Below are 25,498 nucleotides of genomic sequence, written 5' to 3' on the forward strand. Positions count from 1 at the left end.
AATAAACAACCAGAAAATTAACAACTAATCAAATTCTCAACGATTTCAGATATGATGACAAAAGTTATACAGATATTATATACCATCAAAGGAAAGCTTTGAGGGGGAGAACGATCAGTTATATGTGCTGATAATGCTTGTTAGTCACGTAAACATAATATTGTTGTAAATACCAGCTGATTTTTCTAAACAGTGCCTCTCTAGCGTGTCAGCTAAATGATACGCGTTTTTCCCTACTAAACAAATTGTGATTTATATATTGATATAAATGAAACTAAAAAGACATTTACAGTAGGTATTGCTAGCGAGAAGAATATCGCAACTATGAACAGATAGTTGTCGTGTAGGATAGATAACCAAAAGATAGTGTTGCGTTGTGCGAGAAATTCGGTAAGGTCGAAACAGCAACTGTAGCAGCCACGGTCCGAAAAGGTAACATGGTCCCTTACGCATTTGCCTAAGACGACACGAATGCGAAAGCCGTCTTGTTTTTCTTCTTCTCAGTCAGGTATATTAGACCTCCCTTTCCACCCCCCACCCCCCTCCCCCCCACACACACACCTCCGAAAGATTTCTGCACCTCACGTGCTTTTGCAGTGCCTACGGAACTGGCACACTTTTTACCAACTGACGATGTAGTGATGACGTCATCATGTGACGACGCTCAGATGATGACGTCACAGCGACGTCATGGTGATGTCACAAATTTTGAAGACCTGTGAAGTAACAGGGTGTCATAGGGTGGCGTCATCACGTGATAATATTTAGCATCACTCGAGTTAACACCACCGAAGCCGGCGGTCACTTTTCGCGTTTGCTGAGGCATATAAGGCTTGCCCCGTAGATCAACGAAAGGCCTCCTAGAGCCTATTCGCTTAAAAGAAAGGGAGCTCGCCTCCAGGCATGGACGCTACCACGGGCTTCGAGTACTTGAGCACCGAGGACCTCTGCAGCTCGAGGATGAGCGCTCGAGCAGCGGCCGACATGACGGTGACGGCCAACGTGGGTCTCGCCAGGGCGGCCAGCGCTGCGCTTGCCGCGCATACCAGAGTGGCCAGAACCGTGGGCCGGAACAACAGGCCCTCGCTGGCCAGCAGAATGAGCGAGCCCCGACGTAGCAGCCGGCTCCGGTCCATGGCGACGGCGAACGCTGAGCTGCAGATCAGGGACACCACGGCGTCCTGCAGCGCATGACCCGAATCGATATTAGAGAAGGAGAATAGCCCAAGAGCCACAATCTATATATGAGGCGAGAGATGGCAGAATCAAGCAAGTGCTGCGTAAATTAGGATCTCAGCAGCGCGGCTATCGCCTTATGCACTAGGACTAACTTTTGTACTGATTTGTTGACCAGCTTGAATTTTCGCCTGTAAAACATAACACTCTAAATGCTAGCGTTTGTTGGCAGCTCAATGTACAGTTGGCGTTTAAAGCTTAGATATAACTAGGTCAGATATAACTTCGAATTTACCAGTAATTCTATACTGTATTCGGTCGAACTTCACCGTACATGTTGTTAGCACGTTTTACAACCGGCCGGAAATAGGCACAAGGCTGCCTGCCAAAGCAGCGTGAATATTCAGCATTTTCTTGCGTCTCGTGGTCTCTAAACTTTTGACGATGACTGTACTTATGAGTGATATTAGGTCAAGAATCATTTCTTGAGATGCTCAAATAAAAAGTTAAACTGTAATTAAACTATAATAGGGGCTTTCCGGAATAGTCTTCCTGTTCACGTAAAAATATAAAATATTTTTTGAAAGCTGAAATACCATTACACAAACTCAAATTTAAGATCAAAATGCATTTCAGTACAAGATTCTTTGTAGCTTTGCACCTGCGTATGCGCAAAAAACTGTGATATCGCTATTTTGTGTGTGTACGTACCTATTATTAGTTTATGTACGGATTCACCTGCATGTTGCTAAGGATATAGATGTTCGGTATGTAATTGTATGATATGTACATTTTTTCACAAAATATATTTGATTCAATCCAAGTCATCGGCGCTAATAATACACGAATGTACTTGTTGCGTTCAGTGGTTAGTCTGATTGCGTATAAAAACTGTCAACTGAATAACCGACACCGTCTGGTATTGTTTTGTAATATTGGAAATCATCTTGTTTATTGTTATGCGGTAAGGACGGAACGCACAAATTCTCGTGTGCTTGTGCATCGTGTATAATGCACGTATAATAGACGTTTATAATTATAACTCTGTCTGGTGTCAGAACTCTGTCTGGTGTCTGGTGACAGCGTCTCTTACAACCGAATCTGCAGTAGCGGTATGTTATACACCACAGTTTACAGCTCAAGAAAGTTACGTGAGTTGCCTGAGGTGCTTACACTGTAGTACAGGGAAGCCACATCTTTCGATCGTGCTATTCCCATCACCGGGATCACGAGCAGCGGCAGCAGCGCCGTGGCCGCTTGCGGCAGAACCATGGACAGCCACATCATTGACATGAGCAGCACCATGTAGAGACACTTGGAGATCTGCACGGCAGCGGTAAATTCACATGTCTCAAGGCACAGGGGTGAGCAGCGAATGAAGGAACAGCGCGTGTTAAAAAAAAAAAAAATGTGAGAAACAACTTTGTCGATTGTGCTGCGTTGTTCGTCTCCCGTTTCTTTCAAAAAATCAACTGCAACGTGAATTCTAGGCAAATACAGAAAAAAAAGTGTTAAGTGATGCATTTGGTGTTGGTACTTCGAAGGTAGTAATTGCCGAAAATTATGCGACCTATGCAAAAAACACCGAATAAATATAAAGAGCACGTGTTCTTATGGCGGTTTCAACAAGACAGAACCTACTCAGAGGCATAGCTTCTGGATTTGCCTAAATATATTAATAGGCCGTTTCAGCAGTTAAACTTAATCGAAACTTCATGCTAAGTTATTACTGACTTTATAATCGAATGAACCGGCTCTTCGAGAATGATGCCTTGAAACTCGAGGCAATGTCAACTCGGTATTCCTATATATGAGTACAACCCCGCAGAAAGCTGCAGTGCCATTACCTATAAAGGACAAATAGACTCTACCATTAAAATATACTTACTCTTTTTTATAAGAGAGAACGCATTCTTTTCCGATTGAGTCGCGTTTAAGGATCGTTTGGTTAACTTCTGTCTTTTTTTTTTGTGAAGACGTCCGGTCCCAGGACAACGGCTGTGAGCCGAGGGCCATTCAACGGGAATGGATCGGGCTGGCGTTGGACTCACCTCCGTTCTGAGGACGAGTAGCGGTGCGAGCATGAAAGGAGACACGTAGCCCAGCAGCATGCGCTGCGTGTTCCACACGCCACCCTGTCCCGGCTCGTTGTCGCGCGCCACCACGACCACGGCGGGCTGTTGCGAGACGTCCGCTTGCATCGACATCAATCACGTCTGTGGCCCCGAATGAACGACAAAACACTCTAGTGAGCAAAAAAGATGGTTGATCCCTCCTTCATAGGAATCGGAAAAACACGAAAGTAAAGCGTGCCCTTACAGAAGTAACTGAATGTTTACAGAAGTAACTGAATTGATATAAGATAGTTTGCACAATGTATATTGATGTCTGGCAGCTATAGCACCGTTTACCGTGTACTTAGCTTTAGGTGCACGTTAATGAACTCCAGGTGGTCGAAATTTCCGGAGCCCTCCACTACGGCGTCCCTCATAATCACATCGTGGATTTGGGACATTAAACCCCAGATATTATTATTATTATTATTATTATTATTATAGCACCGTTCAACGTGGATGCACCCACTTCGATGATTGGTGGTACATCTACATCCCGACGACTAACGTCCATGTTAAATGATTAAACAAACCTTTGTGGTAGCTGTAGTAGTTAACGTTGAAAGCGTAATCAGAGAACGATGTGTGATAGCCAGAAGAGCGTCGCATATTGGACGCTGAACTTTTTGCCATCCCGCGGCATGTTAAAATGTGACACCACGGCCGGACTAGGGGGAAACGCAAAGCGCGTCTTGCCGCCCCGGTGGCACAGCCGCGATTTTTCTCGGGGCGAGCGCGTCAGCGGTGAACGCGGCGTTACAGCCAGGTGAGGCAGGCCAATGCCACCAGCGTCGCAGAGCTATTAAAGACGATAGTCTTTCTTGGGGAACTAACCCCCGTATTCAGAAACGCTCCTCGACTTGAACTTGACTTGCCACCGCCTTGGGCAGCGCGTTCGAAACGCGTTCGTGCTGCCTTGGCACAGCCTAAAGGCAGCGCGTTCGAAACGCGTTGAAGGCGGTGGCAAGTCAAGTCAAGGAGCGTTTCTGAATACGGGGGTTAAACGCAGAAATTTTTTGGTCTGTCTTTCTGTTTGTCGGCACGTCACCGATTTAGCCACCCGGCCAAAGTTGAACCACTTGCTTATCGCCCACCCATCTTGAACTGGTACGGCTGTTCATACTTGTGAACGTTGTCGATCAAAAAGTAAATATTACGCATATCTGAGGCGCAACATCATTAGGTAAGTATTAGGTGGTGTGTTCCTTTAACTCAAAATACATAGATACGCAATTTTAAAAACCCTAGTTTCTTAAGCTGCGCTGAAAATGCGACTGCGCTGAAATTTGTCTTCCTGCATGCCCTCTGCACAAGCTCATGTTGTGTTTCGGTTTCGGTTCAGTATTGCATTGTACGAATGACATGGGGCGCCGCTCTGGCATTCCTGTTTTATCCAGGCGACGTGTAAATAAGAGAGTTTGTGGAGAGTACTCGTTGAGTGCGGACGTTTCTTTTCCTTCGGCGCATCGCGCCAAACAGCCTGTTCGGGCTGGCCGGCGTCCCCACCGGTCGCGTTGGTCACCGCTGGTCTTCGCCTGCCCCTGCGCCGGGACTACCAGCCCGCAACTCAGCACTCATGTTTCCCGACGTATTGCCAGATGGCGTCCATATCTCACGCAGCGCCTCTTCTATCGTCTTTAGACGACATTTGCAGCGAAGCACGCAGATACGCGGCCAATTTTTTTTTGGTTTGGATTAGGGTGATGCTATGAGCGACGCCGAGTTAGATTGCTGCTGTGTTGTAGGAATAGTACGGCTCTGGCACATACCACATCATCATCATCATCATCATCATCATCATCATCAGCCTGTCTACGCCCACTGCAGGGCAAAGGCCTCTCCCACGTTCCGCCAATCAACCCGCTCCTGTGCTTTCTGCTGCCACGTTATACCTACAAACTTCTTAATCTCATCTACCCACCTAATTTCCTGTCTCCCCCTCACGCGTTTGCCATCTCTTGGAATCCAGTCAGTTACCCTTAATGACCACCGGTTATCCTGCCGACGTGCTACGTGCCCGGCCCATATCCATTTCTTCTTCTTGATTTCAACTATGATATCCTTAACCCCCGTTTGTTCCCTGACCCACTCTGCTCTCTTCCTGTCTCTTAAGGTTACACCTATCATTTTCCTTTCCATCGCTCGCTGCGTCGTCCTCAATTTACGTTGAACCCTCTCTGTAAGTCTCCAGGTTTCTGCTCCGTAGGTAAGAACCGGTAAGATGCAGCTGTTATATACCTTCCTCTCGAGAGATAGTGGTAGACTACCATTCATGATTTGATAATGCTTGCCGAATGAGCCCCATCCCATCCTTATTCTTCTAGTTATTTCACCCTCATGGTTCGGCTCCGCGGTTACTACCTGTCCTAGGTAGACGTACTCCTTTACAAAATCCAGTGTCTCGCCACCTATCGCAAAGCGCTGTTCTCTGCCAAGATTGTTCCACATTACTTTAGTTTTATGCATATTAATTTTCAGACCTACTCTTCTACTTTCCGTATCCAGTTCAGTAATCATGAGCTGTGATTCGTCTCCCGCATTACTCATCAACGCAATGTAATCAGCGAATCGCAGGTTACCGAGATACTCTCCATTAACTCTTATCCCTAATTCTTCCCAATCTAGGGCCCTGAAAACCTCCTGTAAACACGCGGTGAATAGCATTGGAGAGATCGTGTTTCCCTGCCGTACGCCCTTCTTTATTGGGATTCTGTCGCTTTCTTTATGAAGGACTATAGTGGCTAGAATTCAACTAGACGTGAGGAAGGAACGGCAGAAACTGATACGCAAGAAGCCGATTAATGAACTAGCTCTGCGAGGGAAAGTACAGGAATTCAGAGTTGCACTTCAGAATAGGTACGCGGCTTTAACCGAGGAAACCGACCTTAGCGTTGACGCAATGAATGATAATCTGACTAGTATCATTAAGGAGTGTGCAGTGGAAGTCGGGGGTACAGTCGTTAGACAGGACTCTGGTAAGCTATCCCAAGAGACGAAAAACCTCATTAAGAAACGTCAAGCCATGAAAGCCTCAAATGCAACAGACAAAATAGAGCTGGCGGAGCTTTCAAAGTTAATCAATAGGCGTAAAGTAGCCGACATAAGAAAGTATAATATGGAGAGAATTGAGCATGCTCTAAAGAACGGAAGAAGCCTCAAAGCTACGAAGACAAAACTGTGCATACGGAAAAATCAGATGTATGCATTAAGGGACAAGGAAGGCAAGGTCACAACCAATATGGATAGAATAGTTGTGGTAGCGGAAGAGTTCTACAGAGATCTGTACAGCAGCCAAGACAGCCAGGATGATAACGTAAGAAGCAGTAATATCCCAGAGGAATCTGACATCCCACTAATATTGACAGGAGAAGTAAAGGAAGCCCTAAAGGGAATGCAAAGAGGCAAAGCCGCTGGTGAGGATCAGGTAACATCAGACCTGTTGAAAGACGGTGGAGAGATTATGTTAGAAAAACTGGCCACCCTGTATACGAAGTGTCTCTCGACGGGGAGGATACCAGAATCTTGGAAGAATGCCAACATCATCTTGATCCATAAGAAAGGGGACGTCAAGGACCTGAAAAATTACAGGCCCATCGCCTTACTGTGCGTTGTCTACAAGCTATTTACAAAAGTAATTGCTAACAGAATTCTTACGACATTAGAGTTCAATCAACCAAGGGACCAGGCAGGATTTCGTACAGGCTTCTCAACAATAGACCATATTCATACTATCAATCAGGTGATAGAGAAATGCGCGGAATACAACCAACCCCTATACATAGCCTTTGAACATAGATTACGAGAAGGCATTTGATTCGGTGGAGACATCAGCAGTCATGCAGGCACTGCGGAATCGGGGCATCGACGAAGCCTATATAAACCTAATGGAAGAAATCTACAGCGCATCCACATACCACAAGCTTACAACAAAGCTGACGCATTCACATACGCAGGTAGCGGAGTTATGGCGTTGAGCATTGACGGAGTAGAAGGGGATAGCGACGGAAAATCATCGTTCTTAGGTAGCTACCGATGGCAACACCAAACAGTTATTTTCAGACTTACGGTCAAGTCATTCTCACTCATATCACTGTTTCCTTGTTAACTTTCGTGTAATAATAGTTCAGAGTGAATTTAGCCCTGACTAATACTTTGAGTTGTCTCACGAGCTTACTGGTTAACACAGAATTGTGCCTTTGTACTGAACGTGGTAGCGCCATGCACACAGCCGATTTGCGGGGACGCTAATGCGTGTCAGTGGGGACTTATGTTTTTTAAAGTCCCTGAAAAATATAAAGTAGCGCAAACTGCGTCCCTTCGCTTCTGCCTCCTCTCCTAGCAGCTGCAGCGCCTCTAGGGTGTCCTCCGGGAAGCTACGGATTTTACCCGCTGTAGTGAAAAACCGCTTCTTTCTGCTGTTGTACCAGTGGTTGGTGCCACTGGCACAGCAGGTCGGCATCCTGAAGCATCCAGAAGCACCGTACGAACTGAATCAAGCGCGGTCGACCACGCACCGTGCACAGATCAAGTAAACAACCCAGACGAGGACGAACAAGATGGCGCTCGGACGACCTTCTAAAAAGCTAGTGCGCCACTCTAGCGATTCCTTAGCGTCGCCGAGTTTGCAGTGGCGCTGCCATCAGGAGCGAGCACTTTTGCGTACTAAAAGATTATGTACTGTACAACTTTATGCTGTCGGACACCATGAAAAGGCGCCACTTGCTTCGGTATACGTTACATTGCTGCATTTATCGCTATTAGGAGCTGGCTCGCCAGGTTCCTAAGCTGGGGCGAAGCCCCGCGCCGTAACCTGCATCCATCCATTCAAGGCGTCGTGGAACGCGACGAGGAACGCTACGCGCGTCGTGTCTTCCCTCTAGCCAGGCCGTTAATTCTCACAGGGCGAGCTGGGAACGCGTTCGACAGCCAGGTGAGCGTCGAACAGCTATTTGTAAGGCCACTTTGTTGTGCGCGTCTTTAGGGCAGTTTTCAAATTGAAAGAACATCAGGAGCGTTGCGTCTGCAAGTGTCGACAATGGAGAATCAGACGCTCTTAGATATTTCTTGTATATATAGTTCATCAATATGTATATAATTGTAAATTGTCTATATAGTTCATCAAAATTATAAATTAATAAAATATTGCGTATATCTGTATATATAACAACGTGTGCCACGTCTTCATATGATGGAAGAGGACTTGTACGGAAGATTCACGGGTTTTCCCGACCTTCTCCGAGCCAGCTCCTCAATCATAATTCATTTCGCGGATATGGCGTGACTTTTTTTTTCATACCCTTTATTTCGCGGACTTTTCTAACTGCGTCACTTAGAACTTCAGCGCCCACGGGCGCTCTAGCGAAAGAATTGCACAAGCCTCTCTTTCCGGCTAAGAGCCATGCTCTGCGAGCTTCGCAGCTCAACTAACTTCAACTGCAATCTACAAAGCGCACGGGAGAAGGGGTGCCTGTACACTGACACGAATGGCGCTACTTTAGTTATTTTTTAGGGACTTTAATGTTTTTGCAGCCAAACGCACTGCGGTCCGAGGGGACCTTCAAATCCTGCGCGCAATGACCGTGCTTGAACAATTCATATTAGGAGAGCGTGCAGCGGTGGCGGTGTGGTCAGCGTCGACGGCGCCGTTTTGAGGATATTTCCTATAGTTATCGGGGCGCACTAAAGGAAACAGGCTCTGTTGAGAAAAAATTTAAAAGGAAAATTTCTATCCGAATTTGAAATGAGGATTTTGGAACTACACGTACAAATTCCGCAAATAAAAGTAGGGAAGACAGCAAGACCTGTTTCACCCTTCATTGTGCTGGTTTCTAATGCGGCTGTCGCCTTCATATTTTCGTAATGTCCTCGAGCTATTTGACATAGCAGAGCACAGTACTCTAATTTGTCAACCATTTGCCCCAAACACATCGAGTTCCTCACCATTTCCGGGACGGCTCACTTCTCTTCCATAGTAGAGTACAGAGAATGCTCTCAATCGTAAACCATTTTAACACGAAAGTGTTTTATGCCGGGGTGCACCACGGCTCCACTGACGCACGTCTGTCACGGATATGATGTTGTAAAATATAAAGACTAACATATCGCAAAGAAAAAAACTAGAAGAAAAAGTTCCGTCACCTGGAATCTTTTTTTTTGAACTTACGACCCCTCAATCCCCAGCGCGCAGCGCGAAACGACTCCGCCACAAACGGCACGTTCTTCGTCACGCTAACGGCGTGCTATTTATATACACCATTTGCCAGTGGCGATACTCAGAGATCAGGGTACATCAGTGTGTTTTCGTTATCACTAGCGAGATGGCGCGAAGGGCTCGAACAGCGCCCTTTAAATCGTCGCCTCCCGCGTTGAGATGAGCGTGTGCATCTACAGGGCGTGGTCGCTCTTGCGCTCTCAACGCAAGTTTGCGTTCACGTTACAGGGAGCACGAAGGTCATTTCGCTCACTGCAGCGGCCGCTTTTGCGAAACGAGCGCGCTGCTCACAAACAAATAAGTTACAACTGTGACAGTTCGCGCTCATCCTGCGTATACTTGAGTGTTCGTTTCGTGCGTCCTCCCTTTTCACCAGCGCGCTTTAACTGTCGAGCTGTGACAGTTGTTAGTTCGCGCTCATCCTGTGTATGTTCGTTCCGTGCGTCCTTTTTGCTTGAGCAACGCGTTGGAAGTTTCGAGCTGCTTGCCGTTCTTCGCGTGACATTACAACTTGTTGCTATAGCATTCATTCCTTCGCCCTCGGGGCGAAACAATGCACAACAGACGCTCAACTACGTCTGTGAAGACACGTTTTACTTTTGTGTTATACCGAATCCTATGATAGAGGGATCAACCATGTGTTTTTCCAAACAATTATCTCGATGAGCACCTGGAATAACCCGGACAAGAAGCTTTCCTTCGATGATGGCACGCACCTTTAAAGGGCTCCTCACCAGGTTTGACATTTTTGAGCTGACGAGCGCAATGCGTACACTGGGCGTTCACGATCACGTCGGCCAACATTTGCAACGCTACGCGCCGCAGAAATGGGTCAAATTTCAAGCTGAACGCTGCTTGCCCTGCTTCTCGCGGCCGCGCGCCCGTAGAATGAGGGGATGACGTACACGAAGGAATGGCCCTACGTAGATGGTAGTGCTGTGACGTCGGTCCTCTACGTAGACGACTGTGCTCTGACGTCGCCAACAGTAGCACGTGACACTGCGATAAATATTTGACACCACGTGTAGTTTGTGTAATTTGTTGCTTGAATAGATGAATAAAACTTGAGAGTAATAATAAAACACACAAACGGAATGTGTGCGTTGTCTTTTTTTTAATTTTTACTGCGAATCGCAGCGAGATTCGAGACTAATCTACCTCCGTTTCGCACGCGTTCGTGTTCTCGCGCTTTGCGCATCGCGCAGACGCCACCCCTTTAAACTAATTTTCCACCGCGTTCCAGCACTCATTAGGCTCATTTATCCTCCCGCGTCTAACTATATGTTCATGCGGCACACCGCTAGTCTCGCGTCCGTACAAATGTCGAAGCTTTCGTGCTCGGTAATAGGTTGAAAGCCAAGTGATCAGCGAGGGCGCGTTCGCCATAACTTGCAGAGACGAAGCGCAAAGAACGCCGCCACAACACCGCTCGCGTCTCGGGGGTTCGGGCTGGTTCGGGCACTCATGCGCTCGTGACATGACGTGTTCATGCGTATGCGTTATGTGATCCTCCCTCTCGCGTGCCGAAGAAGGCAGGGAAGGATTTGGCTTGCCAAGGCTACAAGGGGCGAGCGGCAAGGGTTTGCAACTCGCCTCCTCGCATCATGGTTTCGCGCCATTACAAATTATTATTTTTCTCGGCTTCTAACGGACCGATTAGAAAAATTCTTGTGGCATAATGCTCTTTATTGGGCTCGCAACAACTTCCAATGTCTAACTAAAATTCGTTATGTCACCTGGTGAGGGGCCCTTTAAATGAAGGGACAGCTGGAGTCTCCAGTAGTTCCATATTTCTAAATAATATCTACCCGCACCACTATACAGACCATTGCCAGAATTCGCCCACGATTTTCCATGCAGACATCGTCCCCTAGTTGCCAGTTTTCCTTTAACTGTTACGCAACGAGAAACTGTGGGACGGTGCTCTCCTCGACGGACCTCCCGAGGTATTCTGCGAGCCCGGCTCGTCGCTGGCGTTCGCTCGGAGCATTTCATGAGCGACGGTTGCTTCGTCCGCGATGCCTGCCCCGAGCACCGCTCGCCCCCCCCCCCCCCCCCCCTCGTCGCTGGAGCCATTCGAGGGACTCCGCACTAGGGGCCCCTCCTACGTTCTTGTCCTCAATTCAGTCAATAAAGACGTTTTACTCTCTCTGTCGCCGTAGTAACAGACCTTGCACCACGGAGAAAGAAGTATTTGAGGAGGAGAATCTCTCGGCCGCGGCAGCGCGCGAGGGCAGCGCGATAGCGTCACGGCGGAATGCGGTTACGCCGAAGCACGACAGATGACGCTTTCGGCCTGTTGCCATCTTTTACATGCTCTTCTATGGACGCGACGCATAAAAATCGTGATAGCGCCTCGTACAATGTAAAGTTTTTAAGATATCTGTTTGTAACATCAATAGGTAGATATGACAGATATTTTAGCTGCAGTTCCTAATCGACACTGCCAGAATTATAGGCCGTACAGCGCTTGGAACGAACTGCTAGTAGTGGCCCCTGAGCAGACGACGTCTGCCGCCGCATGCACGCGCTCCTCACTCCTCGCTCGCATGTTGTGCGCGCGCATGCGTAGGTGGCCTTGGGACGGAAAGTTCCTTTGGCGATTTGCTGGTTTCTTTCTCTTTAGCGCTCGCGCGTTGCGCCGGCGGCGCCGACTCCTCGATGTTTGCGCGCGCTTTTCACGCCGCGACAAAGGACAGTGCTTTGCGGATTTCGACCAGTGCTTCTTCAGGATGGGGCGAAAATGTGTCGTGCCGAATTGCAGCAGTGGGTACGCGTCCTGCAAGGAGAAGGTAATTACCTTCGAAGTTCCTAGTGACGCCAGGTGAGGTTGGAAGCGTGGGCTCGCGCCATACCAAGAAAAGACCGACAGCTGACGCCTCGTTTTCTACGTTTGCGAGAAGCACTTCTCGGACAGTGACATAGACAGGCGGCGCTATTATGGCGAACTTGGTGGCGAGTTCTTGACAAACCAAAACGGCCAGTGTTGTTACGAGACGCCGTGCCTTCACTCTTTCCGCGCGCTGTTCCGGATACTTGTCTGCTGTTCTCAAAAAAAGACAAACGTGAAATTTCAACCACCTGGGGTTTTGTAACGTGCATCTAAATGTAAGCACACGGGCATTTAAAATTTCGCCTCCATCTAAATGCGGCCGCCGCAACAACGTAAATCTGGATTGATGGCATATAGGGTAAGTCCCATCATTCGTTGAAATAAATATACCTAACTCATTGAGTTCACGTTATCAAAAATTATAGATTTAATGTTGTACGAAGGATATCAAGGTGGTAAGTGTTGACGCCATTTTTCTCGTTAATTTACCGAAAAAACTTGGAGTGCGCTTGAGCTTCGCCTTTAAGAGTAGAACGCGATAAGCGTAAATCGGGCCCCGTGCGCATCGCCTTCTCAGTTGCTAGCCTCACCGACACGGACGCCGACACTGGTATTTCTGCGAAACGGGCTCTTTAACGCTGTCGCGTTAAAATATGGAGCCGGCGAAGATGCACAAAAACACATCCAATCGGGCGTGAAGCGCGAACGGCGAATCGGCGACGAAGTGCCTTGAACCGACGAGCTTCGTCGGAGTGCGCGGTGAGAGGGACGCGCGCATTTTTCCTTCTCCGCTAGCGGACTCTCACGACAGAGGGCGCGTGAGCGCTGTGCCCGATTTCGTGACTTTATTAGGGCGCCCGAGCGAGCGCAGTTTCGCCTCCTCAAGAATTCTTGCTCCGTGCCTTGCACTTTTGTATGCGTGCATACGTGACTGCAGTCTTCAATTTATGAAAACTTGGTTTCAGTTGATTGCTTCTTTATTTTATGTGCTTCTCGATACATCGAGATAAATCAGTTTTTTAGTGCTCATGTATGAAACGTATAGACTGTTTTGATTGTTTTGACCCGTGTTACGATAGGTTCCGGCGGGTCACGTCAATGGTAGCTGGCCCCCGCCGGAGTACCCGTTAGTTCATCTTTTGCAGAGGGGAAGGCGCGTTCATACGAGAGGGAACAGAAGTTTAATTACATAGCGGCATGATGAGAGATATAAAGAGAGAAAGAGCTTGCTACAACAAGTTTTCGGCTTATAAAGCCCCAAGTCAGACAACCCTGAGGCACTCAAAACCGATGTCCGCAGCTCCCACCAATCCGGTGACTTGCCGTCCCGACGTCCGGCCTCCAGAAAAGAGGCAATGAGTCACACAATACACTCTTAGGTCGAGGAGTCCAATTGGGGGACACCAGTACAACACCCAATTATCGCGCCACGCCCCGACGGCTCAAAACGGGAATGTCGGCGAGGAGGTTGAGTCCGAAGGAGGAGAGGGGAGGTGTCGTTGACCTCGGGGGAGATGGACAGCTCACTTGGGCACGTGCAAATCTTCACGTCTGCGCTCGGGTAAAGGAATGTAGTGGTTTGGTGAGAATCCCTCTAGAGCTGCTATCCCATGCCGACAACAAAGGCCAGCAAGGGATGTCCGAGATTACCCCGATGAGTTGCTCGGAACCCGGCTACGGCGGCATTCCAGAGTCGCTCGACCCCGCACTCTCCAGAAAAATGCGGCGCTCTGTGTCTCCGTCCAAGCGCCGCCTTATGGGGAAACCCTGAGACCGACAAGCCTGCTTCACAGCATCACGCCCAATATCGCCTGCCAAGAACTCCAGAGCCGGTCGCAACACCTGCCACGGTGGTCTAGTGGTCATGGTGCTCGACTGCTGGTCGCGGGATCAAATACCGGCCGCGGCGGCCGCATTTTCGATGGAGGCGAGAATGCTTGAGACCGTGTAGTTAAATTTCGGTGCACGGTAAAGAACCCCAGGTGGGCGAAATTTCCGGAGCCCTCCACTACGGAGTCATTCATCATATAGTGGTTTTAGTACGTTAAACCCCAACAATTATTATTTTTGCGATAGCAATTATATGGAGAGTATCGACAGGTTTTTGCCGTCACCGTCGCCGTCATGTCCCGTATGAAGTCCAAATTGATAAGATCCCCCCGCGCATTGCATGTTCTACCGCGGGTAAAAGCACGCGAGCGGGGGTGACGAACGCGGCCAATGCAGAGATCAAACGAGCCGGCCCATTTCCGTCGCTCGGAGGGTGCATGCGATAACATCACCTCGCTCAGGAGGCCTGCCGTCGAAAAAGACAGGAAACACCCCGCCCGTCTTTAACGAGCATGAAAAGACGCGAGGGGGGCGGGGGGGGAGTCGCGTGAGCAGCAACACTGAACTTTGAATCTACGTGCGCTGTCGCGATCACTGGCGCGCGCGCTATCTCGACAACCATCACAGCGGGCTGCTCGTATGCCCTTCTACGTGCTGCACTCTCAACGCGAAGTGACTATGCGGATGGAGCATGTCTCCCTGGAGCGGCCGTATTCTCTTACACCAGCGTTTTGTAGTTACGCGAGATCGGATACAAAACAGTTAGCTGCCAGCCTCACTTCGTATAACATTACAATTTGTTGCTATCGAGACTGCGACTTTTTTTATTATTGATTGTTGTGTTCGTTTGTTTGTTTTATGTAAAAGTTACGTGTGGAGTAAAACTTCCCCTTGCGTTCTAATGAGTGTTCTTGAGAAAATCTATTTTCGGGACGAATTACCACTCCGCTGTAGTAAGCTGTATAGTGCTCGGAATCCTTAACCCGTTTCTGCAGCGGAGCTGTAAATCGCACACTTGCGTGATTTGCAGCGTCCGTCGGCGATCTGAAAACCAACGCGACCTCCCCCGTACGAGCGATGACGTCATTATGACGTCGCAGATTGAACAAACTTATGACGTCATCAAATGACGTCATCGATCGGTCAAAGGTGGGCTGATCCCGGCGGCCGCGCAACGCCACGCGAGGCGCAGAAAGATTCAGTTGAGTGGTGCGCCTTTCGTACGTGTTTTGCGCATCACTCGAGTCTGGGCGCTGCGTTAGCGCGCTCTTGCATGGCAAGTATGGGTAGACTGCGTATTGTGAAGACAGCCGAGGAGCAGCGCGCTTATGAAGAACGTCGACGAAAGCAGAGACGGAAGTACGCGCGTAGGCTCCTGTGGCCACCCACCTTCACAGAGTGGGATGGGCCCAACTACTTTTATTAACACTCAAACGCACAACGACTTCATGGGTGCAGCGGTGGGTATTTCGACTCCCACAGTAGAAGACACAGTACGCTAGATCGGCGCCTTTTTTTTTTCTGAATAGCACACATATATACAGATATTTCCCGGCTTTCTCAATAATAACGAGAAATTTCTGGCGTCTTTTAGGCAGTATATAACAGCATGTAACAATTGTATGTAAAAGCTCACTCCCCAAAACAGGGCTCATCATTGTTGCCAGGTAACAACGTGCGTGTTTTAACAGCGGAGCTGGTTAAGCTCGCCAAAGCCCCGTGTGGCGTTAACAAAAAAACTATCATCATCATGAACGACCTCTGCCCTATATGACATCTCGCGTCGCCTAGCAACGCGTGGGAGGAAGGAAAGTAGGAGGAGAGGAGAAGAAAAGTGGAGATGGGGAGTACAAGAAATAAATAAAACAAAATAAACTTTCATGGTGAGGCGGATTTCCATCTCGCGTACCCACAGTCCGAACGCGAGCGTCGCAACCACTCGGCTATCCAGGCACGCCAGCAGATAAAGCATTTATGGGAACCGTATGATTGCGTTGCTATGGGCGAGAGAACGAGAAAGAGATACAGAGGAAGGAAGGAAGAAAGAAAGAAAGAAAGAACTAGAGAGAAACAGAGAGAAAGAAAATCAGAGGAAGAGAGACAATGAAAGAAAAAAAAATGGAGAGAGACAGAGACAAAGAAAGACACAGAAAGAAAGAGAAAGTAAGAGGGAAAGCGTAAGATCGCCTTGTGTAGTATATGTACAGCAAGGGGGTGGGAAAGAGAAGTAAGGGTGAGGAGGAGGCAAACGCCAGGTCAGCTGTTTTCTCAGCTTTCGCACAACTAGTGCATAGCTGCCCCCAATTTTTTTTTACAGAACAATATTTTGCGACTACGAATTACTACAGGCATCTATGGCATTACAAGAAGTCACCCTAGCCGCCAGAATCATTGGCGTGTGAGATAATTAGCCATTTAGGCCTGTATTGCTTTTCAGAAAATGCAAAAAATGAATGTTATCCTAACTTTTTTTTTCCGAAATAGAAGTAGCGCGTGGAAGCAGAAGTAATACACGTGCGCTGCAAGCACTGTAGACAATGTTAATAAGAAATTAAATCGTGCCAGACAGGCCACACCCCGTTGTCCCAAGGAAGCTATAAATATTGTATTTTCCTCCCAAATTTAATGCCTGCTTTTCAGGGCAAGAAGAAATTAACTTCTCCAGCATCTGTGCTGTATTTTATCTCGACGTCCTTGGTTTAATGCTGTAGTATGATTTGCTGGCCCTGAAAAGGAGGCATTTTTGCATAAAATATTGCAATATTCATAGCTTATTTCCGAAAGCACAGCCTGTGCTATCCTATTTTTCAAGTAAACATCCTGAGGCAGCGGCTTGTGCGTCTCGCCTCGTCGTCTGAGCTATGGAACTTCCATTGCTATAACTGGAGCAGTAACCCTTACGCCCATTTAGTCTTCGCCGTAACATTCTGTGCGTTGCGTTCGCGTCTTTCCTTGAAGGAGGTGCTTCATTATAGTGACAGCGTTTACTGACAGTATAGTGACAGCGTTATAGTGACAGCATGTTTGATAGAGAAGACTCGGACCATATCTCCCACACGTAAAAGCTACCGCATAGGCTTCGAAAATGCCTCTTTTAAATATAGAACCTTCGAGCTTAACGTTTCAATACAAATCGCACGGTGTGTTGAAGGCGTGGTAAGCAGTAATAATAATCATATCTGGGTTTTAACGTCCCGAAACCCCCATTTGATTATGAGGGACGCCGTATAGTGGGGGGCTCTGGGAATATCGACAATCTGGTGTTCTTTACCATGCGCTGACATCGCACAGTACACGGTCCTCTAGCATTTCGCCTCTATCGAAATGCGACCGCCGCGGCCGGGATCGAACCCGCGACCTTCGGGTGAGCAGCCGAGCTCCGTAACCGCTACACCATTGTGGCGGACAAATTAAGCAGTAAGGGCGTCGACATAGGCTCTAGCTATTACTTGACGTGCACCGCATGTTATTGGATACTCTCTCAATCTGAATGCAACTGCCGCCGCCGAGAATTCAGCACGAAAGTGCAGGAAGTGAACTCTAGACCTCGTGTGCAGCAGAAGAACCGTGTCAACGATGAAACATCGCTGTTGGTAAAGTCCAATTTTCTCAACTCACCGTGGGAACGTCCAGAAGTGGCTGCACTCGGAAGTGTCTTCTTGTTATTCTCACAACCTATGGCTCATACCCACTGTGAAGAATACAAAAAGAACCGACTGGATTAAAACGAAATTGCTATAGATTCTAGCATCAATAAAACGCAAACTAAACAAAGAGAGATATGTGTTGCAAGGAGAAGGGAAGAAAGTAATCGAACAATTTCTTCGTCAATATCCGGATTGAACTGGACAATTCCGAGTTCTTTAACGCGCACCTTGATCACAGCAGACGGTGGTTCTTTCATTTCGCTTTCGTCGACATGCGGTCGCCGTGGCGGGTAATCAAATCCTCCATCTTAGCAGCGGGACTGATTACCTGCTAGGCTACCAGGGCGGGCTTTGCGGACAAAACTAAAAAAAATGGGGGGCTCTAAAGCTTGGCCTTTAAGAGTTGAACGCGATAGCGATATCCGGCCTCATCCTCATCGCGCTCTGTTTCGCTTGTCATTATGTTCAGTCGCCCAGCCAGCCAGCCAGCCAGCCAGCCAGCCAGCCACACACACACACACACGACATACCTATAGTAAAGGTAAAGGTTTCCGCCCTCTTCAACAGCACTTTTATGACACCCACTACATGCGTGTAAGAGAATGCACGCACAAATATGTATATCCTTTGTAATGGGTGGCATGCTTTAAACCAGCAGAAATTACGCGCGTGATACTTTTTCCAAGTTGCGATGCCCCCACTACGTGTTCGTAAGGGAATACGCACAGTAAAGTGTGCCTTTTGTAATGGGTGGCCGGCTTTCAACCAGCAACTCGTTATGCAATTCACATGGTGTGACGCCCGATTGCAATGTACGCTTGTACCCCGTTTTACTGCCTGTTTCACTGCCTGATTAAACCTGTACACAGGACGCGTATGTTTGTGAAGCATGAATGTTAATTTCAGTGGGATTCCAAGCAATATAGTAGCGCTGTGGTAGAACACCAGCTTGCCACTCACTCGAACCGAATATTTTTATTATTTACTTTATTTGCATCTTTCTCAATTTTTTGGTCACGGACAAAATGATGATTTTTCGCTCACAACCAACGACGCCAACACCGACGCCGACGCCGACGGCGGAATTTCTGCGAAACGAACTCTTTAACGCTATCGTGTTAAAGCAGCAAAAAATTTCGTTCACGCTGCCGGCGGTGTAGCAGCTACGGTTGCAATACTTCTAAAAACAGCTACAGAGAAATAAGTTCTGTTCGGCATATTGTATTTCCACGTCCATGTCGAGCACTTTCACGCTTTCGCAACAATAAGAACGTGTTATCGGCACAGAAAGCGTTGTGTCAAACGAACACCAGCGCTTTGCGGCCCCGGGAATTTTGCATGCTACCTGAAATGAACATGTTTTGACAAAACAGGGTTGATTAAGCCTAAATATTACTACACAATGAGGACTTACGGTATGTGAGGTGGCAGGAGAGCAACGCGTTAAAATTTGCTACTTTAAGAGGAAACTAATCGAAGAAAATGTGGAGTTTAAACGTCGCCCGTAACGCAGGTGATGTTCCCTGAAGGTTGGAACAGATGAATCCCCTGAACAGAAGAGACCATCAATGACCATAGCAAAATATTTTCGATGGAGGCAAAAAAGTTTGTAGCCCGTGTATTTAGATTTAGGCGAAATAACTCCAGGTGGTCGAAATTTCCGGAGCCCTCCACCACGGCGTCTCTCATAATCATATCGTGGTTTTGGGACGTTAAACCCCAGATATTATTATTATATAATGGCAAAACGTGCTGGCATTGTGCAATGTGTGCACGAAACGCTCACCTATATCATTCAGACGTGCCACTTCATGTATTTCTGAGCGAATACTGAGCCACGACGTCACAAATGTATTTTCCTATGATAAGCAATGAAAGTATCTTACTGCAGAAGCCAGGCTCAAGTGTAAATGGTGATATGTATTAATGCCAATGGCACAGCAACAAGACGAGGAACTCGCTGACTTAAGACGACAACTAACAAAAGATATGGGTCGTTTATAAAACAAGACGTAGTGCAGAAGTGAGGATGATCACGGGTGGATGAGAAAAAGAACAGTCCTTGGAATGGGAAGGATGGGGAAAGCTGTACACACCGCCTGTTAATTGGTCAGACCAACTGCGCCGCGAAATGCGCGAAATCATTTGAGCTGTTGGTCATTATGGAGATAACAATCCCTTTGTTGATCGACATATTGTTCCTGTTTTCACGTTGAAGTGACGGCCTTTGCCCATGAGCACAGAGACGAGGCAACTTTGAAAGTATGTTAACTCTATTTGGGCGAACTCATGCCCGTAAGATAACTTCTGGCAAAAGCTATTTGGCGGCAACGAACCAACGTGTGTGGTCGAGTTTCAGCCGAAAGAATGGCTGTACTCTCGTCAGTCCGGTCTTTTATAACCGCGATGCCAAACCTATCCGCACACGAACGCCCCGCAGCGCGCGTATCAGCTGAAAAAGTGGGCCCACTCTTTTATGAAAGGCATGTCCAACGCGCGAGCGATGCAACGCTGTAAACAAGTTGAGAACGGCGCGGCGCAAAGAAACGGACACCAACATAAAGGCATGTAATGTAACACACGCAGTTCCCAAATACCGCCACGAGGAAAATTCGCTGCATTTGACTCATTTTCTTTAATTTAAAGCTGTTTCTTGAGTTCACGTTACGATCAAGAATCGACCAGTTTTGAATAGAAATGCTTTTAAAATGAAGAACACCTAAAGGTTTGCTTCACGATCATACCAAGTTCATCCTACTCTCGGTTTTTGGATTAGACTATTTTACAAAATGAACGACGACAATCAAGATTAATGGCTGCAATTTACAGCAAACGGATACTGCGCATAAAACTTGACTACAAACATGGCCTCCCAACTCTCACTAGGTTTTTTTCCTAAAGAGCGCGGTAGAATGAGAAGCCGCTTATCAGACTTCGAAAAGTGACTGCGCATTTGGATAGGCGTCTGTTTCATGCGTATCCTTTTTATTAACGGCAGGCTTGGATATTGGTTGTTCTTTATCAGTCGGGCATACACTAGTGCAGTGCGCTCGAAGCATGCAAGTCGATAGATCTTTAGGTAAAGATGGCAGACAACTTGCTGATTGAATTGAGAGCAATGGAAGAAGCACTTTTGAGTCTTTGAAGTACTGGATGCCGCCTCGTTGTATTTATTCAAGCGACGCTTGCATTGAATGACCTGTGAATTGGTGATAGCGGTATTCCATAAAACCCACGTGACGAAAAAAAAACACGTGAAACTCACCCGAAAACCCTCATCATCGACAGCTAGCGCGCACGAAAGAAATAATAAATGCAGCTAAACAATTTTTTTGAGGCTGTGGTTTGAACCCGGTTCCCCGGTCCGAACGCCAGGGCGTTGACCACCAGGCAACGCGCCCATGCTTTCCCAATGTGAACTGAACTGAGGCATACGAATGCGTTCTACCGACAATGCAAGAAAAGAAAAATAAAACAATTGTTAAGCGGTACACTTGCTATGGATGCTTCACTGCAGTACTTTGCTTTAGCGGTCTGAAAGCGACCCGCTAGACAAAACGTAAGGTCGATGTTAGGAATAGCACATTTGAGGAAAACTGCTACTTCGAGAAAACTGAATTTCTAACCCGCGTTTACATGATCGCGTGATGGTCCTTTCGTTGGGTCGTTCTGCATGGCTGACGAACGCTGGAAAGAACATGAAAGACGTCACGCCGATTCACCCGAAAGCAGCGTTCTGGAGACAGCCGCTACGTACAAAGAAAGAAAGAAGGAAAGGAAGGAAGAAAGAAAGACAGGCACGCGAACGCGACGCTTTCCTTGCCCTCCTTTCCCCTACTGGGGAAGGGCTCATGAATTTTTTATTTTATTTATTTCTGCGCTTTTGTTTTATTGTTTCGTAACTATTATGTTAAAATTTACTTGTACTTTTTATTTTATTGCTTACTTTTTATTTTTTGCGTTTCACTTTTTTATGCTTTGCTTGTTTCTTGCTATTTATTGCGGTACGTTGGTGGAAGCGGTCCAGGAAAGCAGTGTCGTCAAACGAAAGATACCATTAATCTCTACCTGACATCGCTTAACAAGGAAAGGTGACCGGCGCAGAATCGGAAGGAGTGTTGTACTGTAGTGAGTTACAGCTGAAAAGAAATCAAAAAGCGCAATATTTCAGGAGAACCCTGAGAGCTGCGAACAACTAACGTCATATACAGGCCGTGTCACATTCAGAACTTTTCTTTCATATGCGCCCCCCAAGCCCATAGAAGATACGCATCCCAAACACACAAAGTGTACGCATTGAATTTCGGCACCTGCGGCCTGGCAGATAACCCTGCCACTGAGTGTTTGTTTTGTGTTGGCGTTTGTCATTTAGCTCTGGCTTCCGACATTTTTGGCGCGGACGTTGACCTTCAGAAAACAGTGAGTGCTTTTTGCATACACCATCTTACTCTCGTTCTTCCTGCGGAGGCAAAAAAAACACTGGTTGATAAAGGTAATTAGCTGTTTCACGCGTGCGTGGTAGGGTGGAAGTTCAGCCCACTCTAACACACTTAATGTAACTAAATAAAATGATAATGACACTTATTGATCTGTTTTTTATTTTTTTTTTGCTTAGCGTGCGTGCAATGATATCCACAAGATGAAAGAAACAAGTCAGCACAAAAAACCCGACAGTGTTCTAAGAGGAATACCACACACTCTTTGTTCTTCGTGTGCGCTGCGGGGCGGTAATTGTTTGCATCACGAGATCGCTTATACAACATACCTGCACAGACAAGAATAACAATAGTTCTATAGTGATGGTGAAGTACCTGTCTCATAAAAGTTTCTTTGTCATTAGATGACATATTTGCGCGAGGGCATGGCTTTGTGAGGACCTCTACAAATAGGTGCATATCATATCGCTTCGTAAGAAATATAAAGCCATTGTTCTTCAGCGAAAAGAGCAGGTGGCCTGAAACATTGCTACATCTTATAAGCTGGCACGAGTGGTTCGCATGCCCTCGGTATGGATGTATTGATGATTCATAAGTTACCAAAGCAAAAGAAAAATAGGTGAAAATTAATTTTTTTTCAAAATTTTCTTCATGTGGGAAAACATCTACGTTCTAGACAAATACATTTACACGCGCAGTCATGAAGTACCTATAACGACGGATGTGAAAAAAGAATGAATGCTTGTATGTCACGCTGAAGAAGAATAAAACGCATTTATCATCATTTATTGTCCCTTAAAGACCCTTTTCTGGGTATTATACATAAGGGGGGGGGGGTAAGAGAATCAATCAGAGAACGGTCATTGGTATACAATGGTAAAAAATGTTTGAAAAATTGAGTATATATGTTTTAGTTCAAAAAGCGGAACATAAGGGCACTGCGACTGCTAGTAAAAATGCTACTACAAAAGAGCAGTACGGTTGGTAGACATGAAATAACAGTACAGTGGTGGGGTGGCAGATTGAGGGTTTAAAGAACATGAGAATACCTAGGTGCCTAAATTTACTGAAATCCTGTTCATTTACTATATCCTACAGCAAGACGGCAAGTTGGGCCAGTTGGTTGGGATTCATCTTGAACTCGGTTACAGTGCAACAATAGACAATCATATTGCCCTTGTCTATTGCAGCGCTCTAACCGAGTTCAGGATGAGTTACTATATCCTCTATTTACCATATCTACAAGCAGCTTTTACCGATTCATATGGTGGTAATGTCCTTAACCTGACCGCCTTGTGAGAAGGACGTCATGTCGATCGCGTTCATTCACAACACGTTGTGGCGGGGATATTTAGCAAGGAAGGTGATCGTTATCTTTAGGTCCAAACGAGGCGGCACAATCGTCCGGAATGATATTGTGAGTTAGCTGGCCAGTGACATTGAATTGTGAAGAAAAGGAACTCGAAACGAAGGCATGGAGATAAGAACGAACGACAAACAGAGAACACGTTTCTGTTTCATACCTGCTGGTGTAACCCTTCTGGCATTGCGATGCTTTTCTTCACCAGTATTCAAGGCATAAAGCGCACGCAAGCTTTTTATAATACAAATTCCGTCAAATGCTTGATAGCGTCCTGCGAAACAACACCCCTCATGACCACCATTTACGCTTGGTGCATAAACTGAGGGGGCTGCTAATGACGTCGTGCACTCCTTTCAGTGACCGCTAGGGGCATGTGTCATCGAGTCAACAAGGTGATGGGCCCAAGCAGGATGATTACCAAACAAAAAAAAAAAACAAAAAAAAATAATAACGTTGTACACGCGCAGACTTCTTTGCATCACAGCCAGTTCAATCATTTTAGCTTTTACTGAGTGTTGTCTTTCTCATTGTTTCATTCCGCAGACAAGCTACGCCACCGCTCAGGCCGCTTTAGTTGAAGGGCGCTCATTACGAAGGTGCGTTGTGGTTGTCGGCGAACGTGACTGCCCATCGCCTCACCGAAGTACAAACAAAGCCGACTTGACTCAGCCGGGTTTGACTACTTCGGGTACTTTCGCGACCTTCACCTGCGAGTGGTGGTAGTATAACGAGGCTTCATTGATTGCGGCCTTCCCCATGTTGGGCGTGAGGCCGGCACCAACATGACCGTGCCACTCACGCATTTTCTTCTGCTAACGCAGGTTATCTACTGCTCCGTCGCGAATGCACATCATCGGAATGGCAGCGCAAGCGCTGAGCGTCGTACGTCGCCGGCTCTACTGTTCAAAGCCGAAGACGGAAGCCAGGACTACAGCGATGGCGGTGTGTGCCCGGCTACCCTGTTGGGACAGTGTCGAATACTGATCAACGAACCCTGGGTGGATGAAGGCCGTATCTACAGTGTACAAAAGGCGAACTGGATCAGTACAGCATCGGGGCGTGAGGCCGGCACCAACATGACCGTGCCACTCACGCATTTTCTTCTGCTAACGCAGGTTGGTGATTGTTCGAATGAGGGTTCCAGCTTTTTTGTATTCATGGTGCCGGTTACGCCCCGTAGTTTAAGTAGTTTAAGCGCTTATTCGAAGTGCCGTGCTGTGTCTTGTTATACCAGACGTCGCTTTGTTCTGCTGCGCAGATATGCGTTTTATTTTTTGCTTTTATTTCTGTGTGGTGACGTTGAGTTAAACCCTGGTCCGTCTACTGCAGAGACTCTGAGTCAAATTTTGGATGGTCAAAAAGAAATAAAGACCAAATTACAGGCTATAGAGACGTCGCAGAATCAAAGTAAAACAGCTATACAGGAGCTGAAGTCAAGAATAGATTCAATAGAAAGCACAGTCTCACAGCTCGCAAACTTGAAAGAAGCTGTGACAGCGTGTAGAAAGAAAACTGAAGATACGCATAGTATGGTGAAGGATTTGTCTGCTAAAGTGGATGACTTGGAAAACCGCAGTAGGCGATCTAACTTGATATTTTATGGTGTCGCTGACAGTGAAAGTCGCGAACTGCCCACTGCCTCTGAGAAAAAAGTGCAAGAAATCGTATCCGGTATGGGACTATCGTCAGTGAAGATTGAGCGGGCGCACAGGCTTGGGCGGTACCAGAATAATAAACCTCGGCCGCTTATTGCAATGTTTTCAACGTATAAAGATAAACAGGCGATTTTAGCCAACGCTAAAAAGTTAAAAGGCTCCAATATTAGTATATCAGAAGATTTCTCAGTGGCAGTGCGCAGGAAAAGAAAGTTTCTTTGGGAATTCGGCAA

At 47.0% G+C, this 25,498-nt stretch overlaps 1 protein-coding gene across 1 annotated transcript; it reads right to left on the reverse strand.

Moving 5' to 3' along the window:
* Positions 1-875: 875 nt before the first annotated feature.
* LOC119391387 (solute carrier family 13 member 2-like) lies at positions 876-3,377 on the reverse strand. The gene is made up of 3 exons (XM_037659069.2): positions 3,228-3,377; positions 2,350-2,499; positions 876-1,181 (listed from the first exon to the last, which is right to left on the reverse strand). Exons 1-3 carry the CDS (start codon positions 3,375-3,377, stop codon positions 876-878), a joined length of 606 nt encoding a protein of 201 aa, XP_037514997.2.
* Positions 3,378-25,498: the final 22,121 nt, after the last annotated feature.

Source organism: Rhipicephalus sanguineus, chromosome 4, assembly GCF_013339695.2.
Source record: "Rhipicephalus sanguineus isolate Rsan-2018 chromosome 4, BIME_Rsan_1.4, whole genome shotgun sequence".
NCBI lineage: Eukaryota > Metazoa > Arthropoda > Arachnida > Ixodida > Ixodidae > Rhipicephalus > Rhipicephalus sanguineus.

Excerpts from the sequence above, each read along its gene's own strand:
- LOC119391387 (XM_037659069.2), bottom strand. The coding sequence starts at position 3,377 with ATGCAAGCGGACGTCTCGCAACAGCCCGCCGTGGTCGTGGTGGCGCGC. Across the intron at positions 2,500-3,227 it reads TACTCGTCCTCAGAACGGAG|ATCTCCAAGTGTCTCTACAT; the intron begins GTGAGTCCAACG and ends GCTGCCGTGCAG. Across the intron at positions 1,182-2,349 it reads TGGCTTCCCTGTACTACAGT|GACGCCGTGGTGTCCCTGAT; the intron begins GTAAGCACCTCA and ends CATGCGCTGCAG.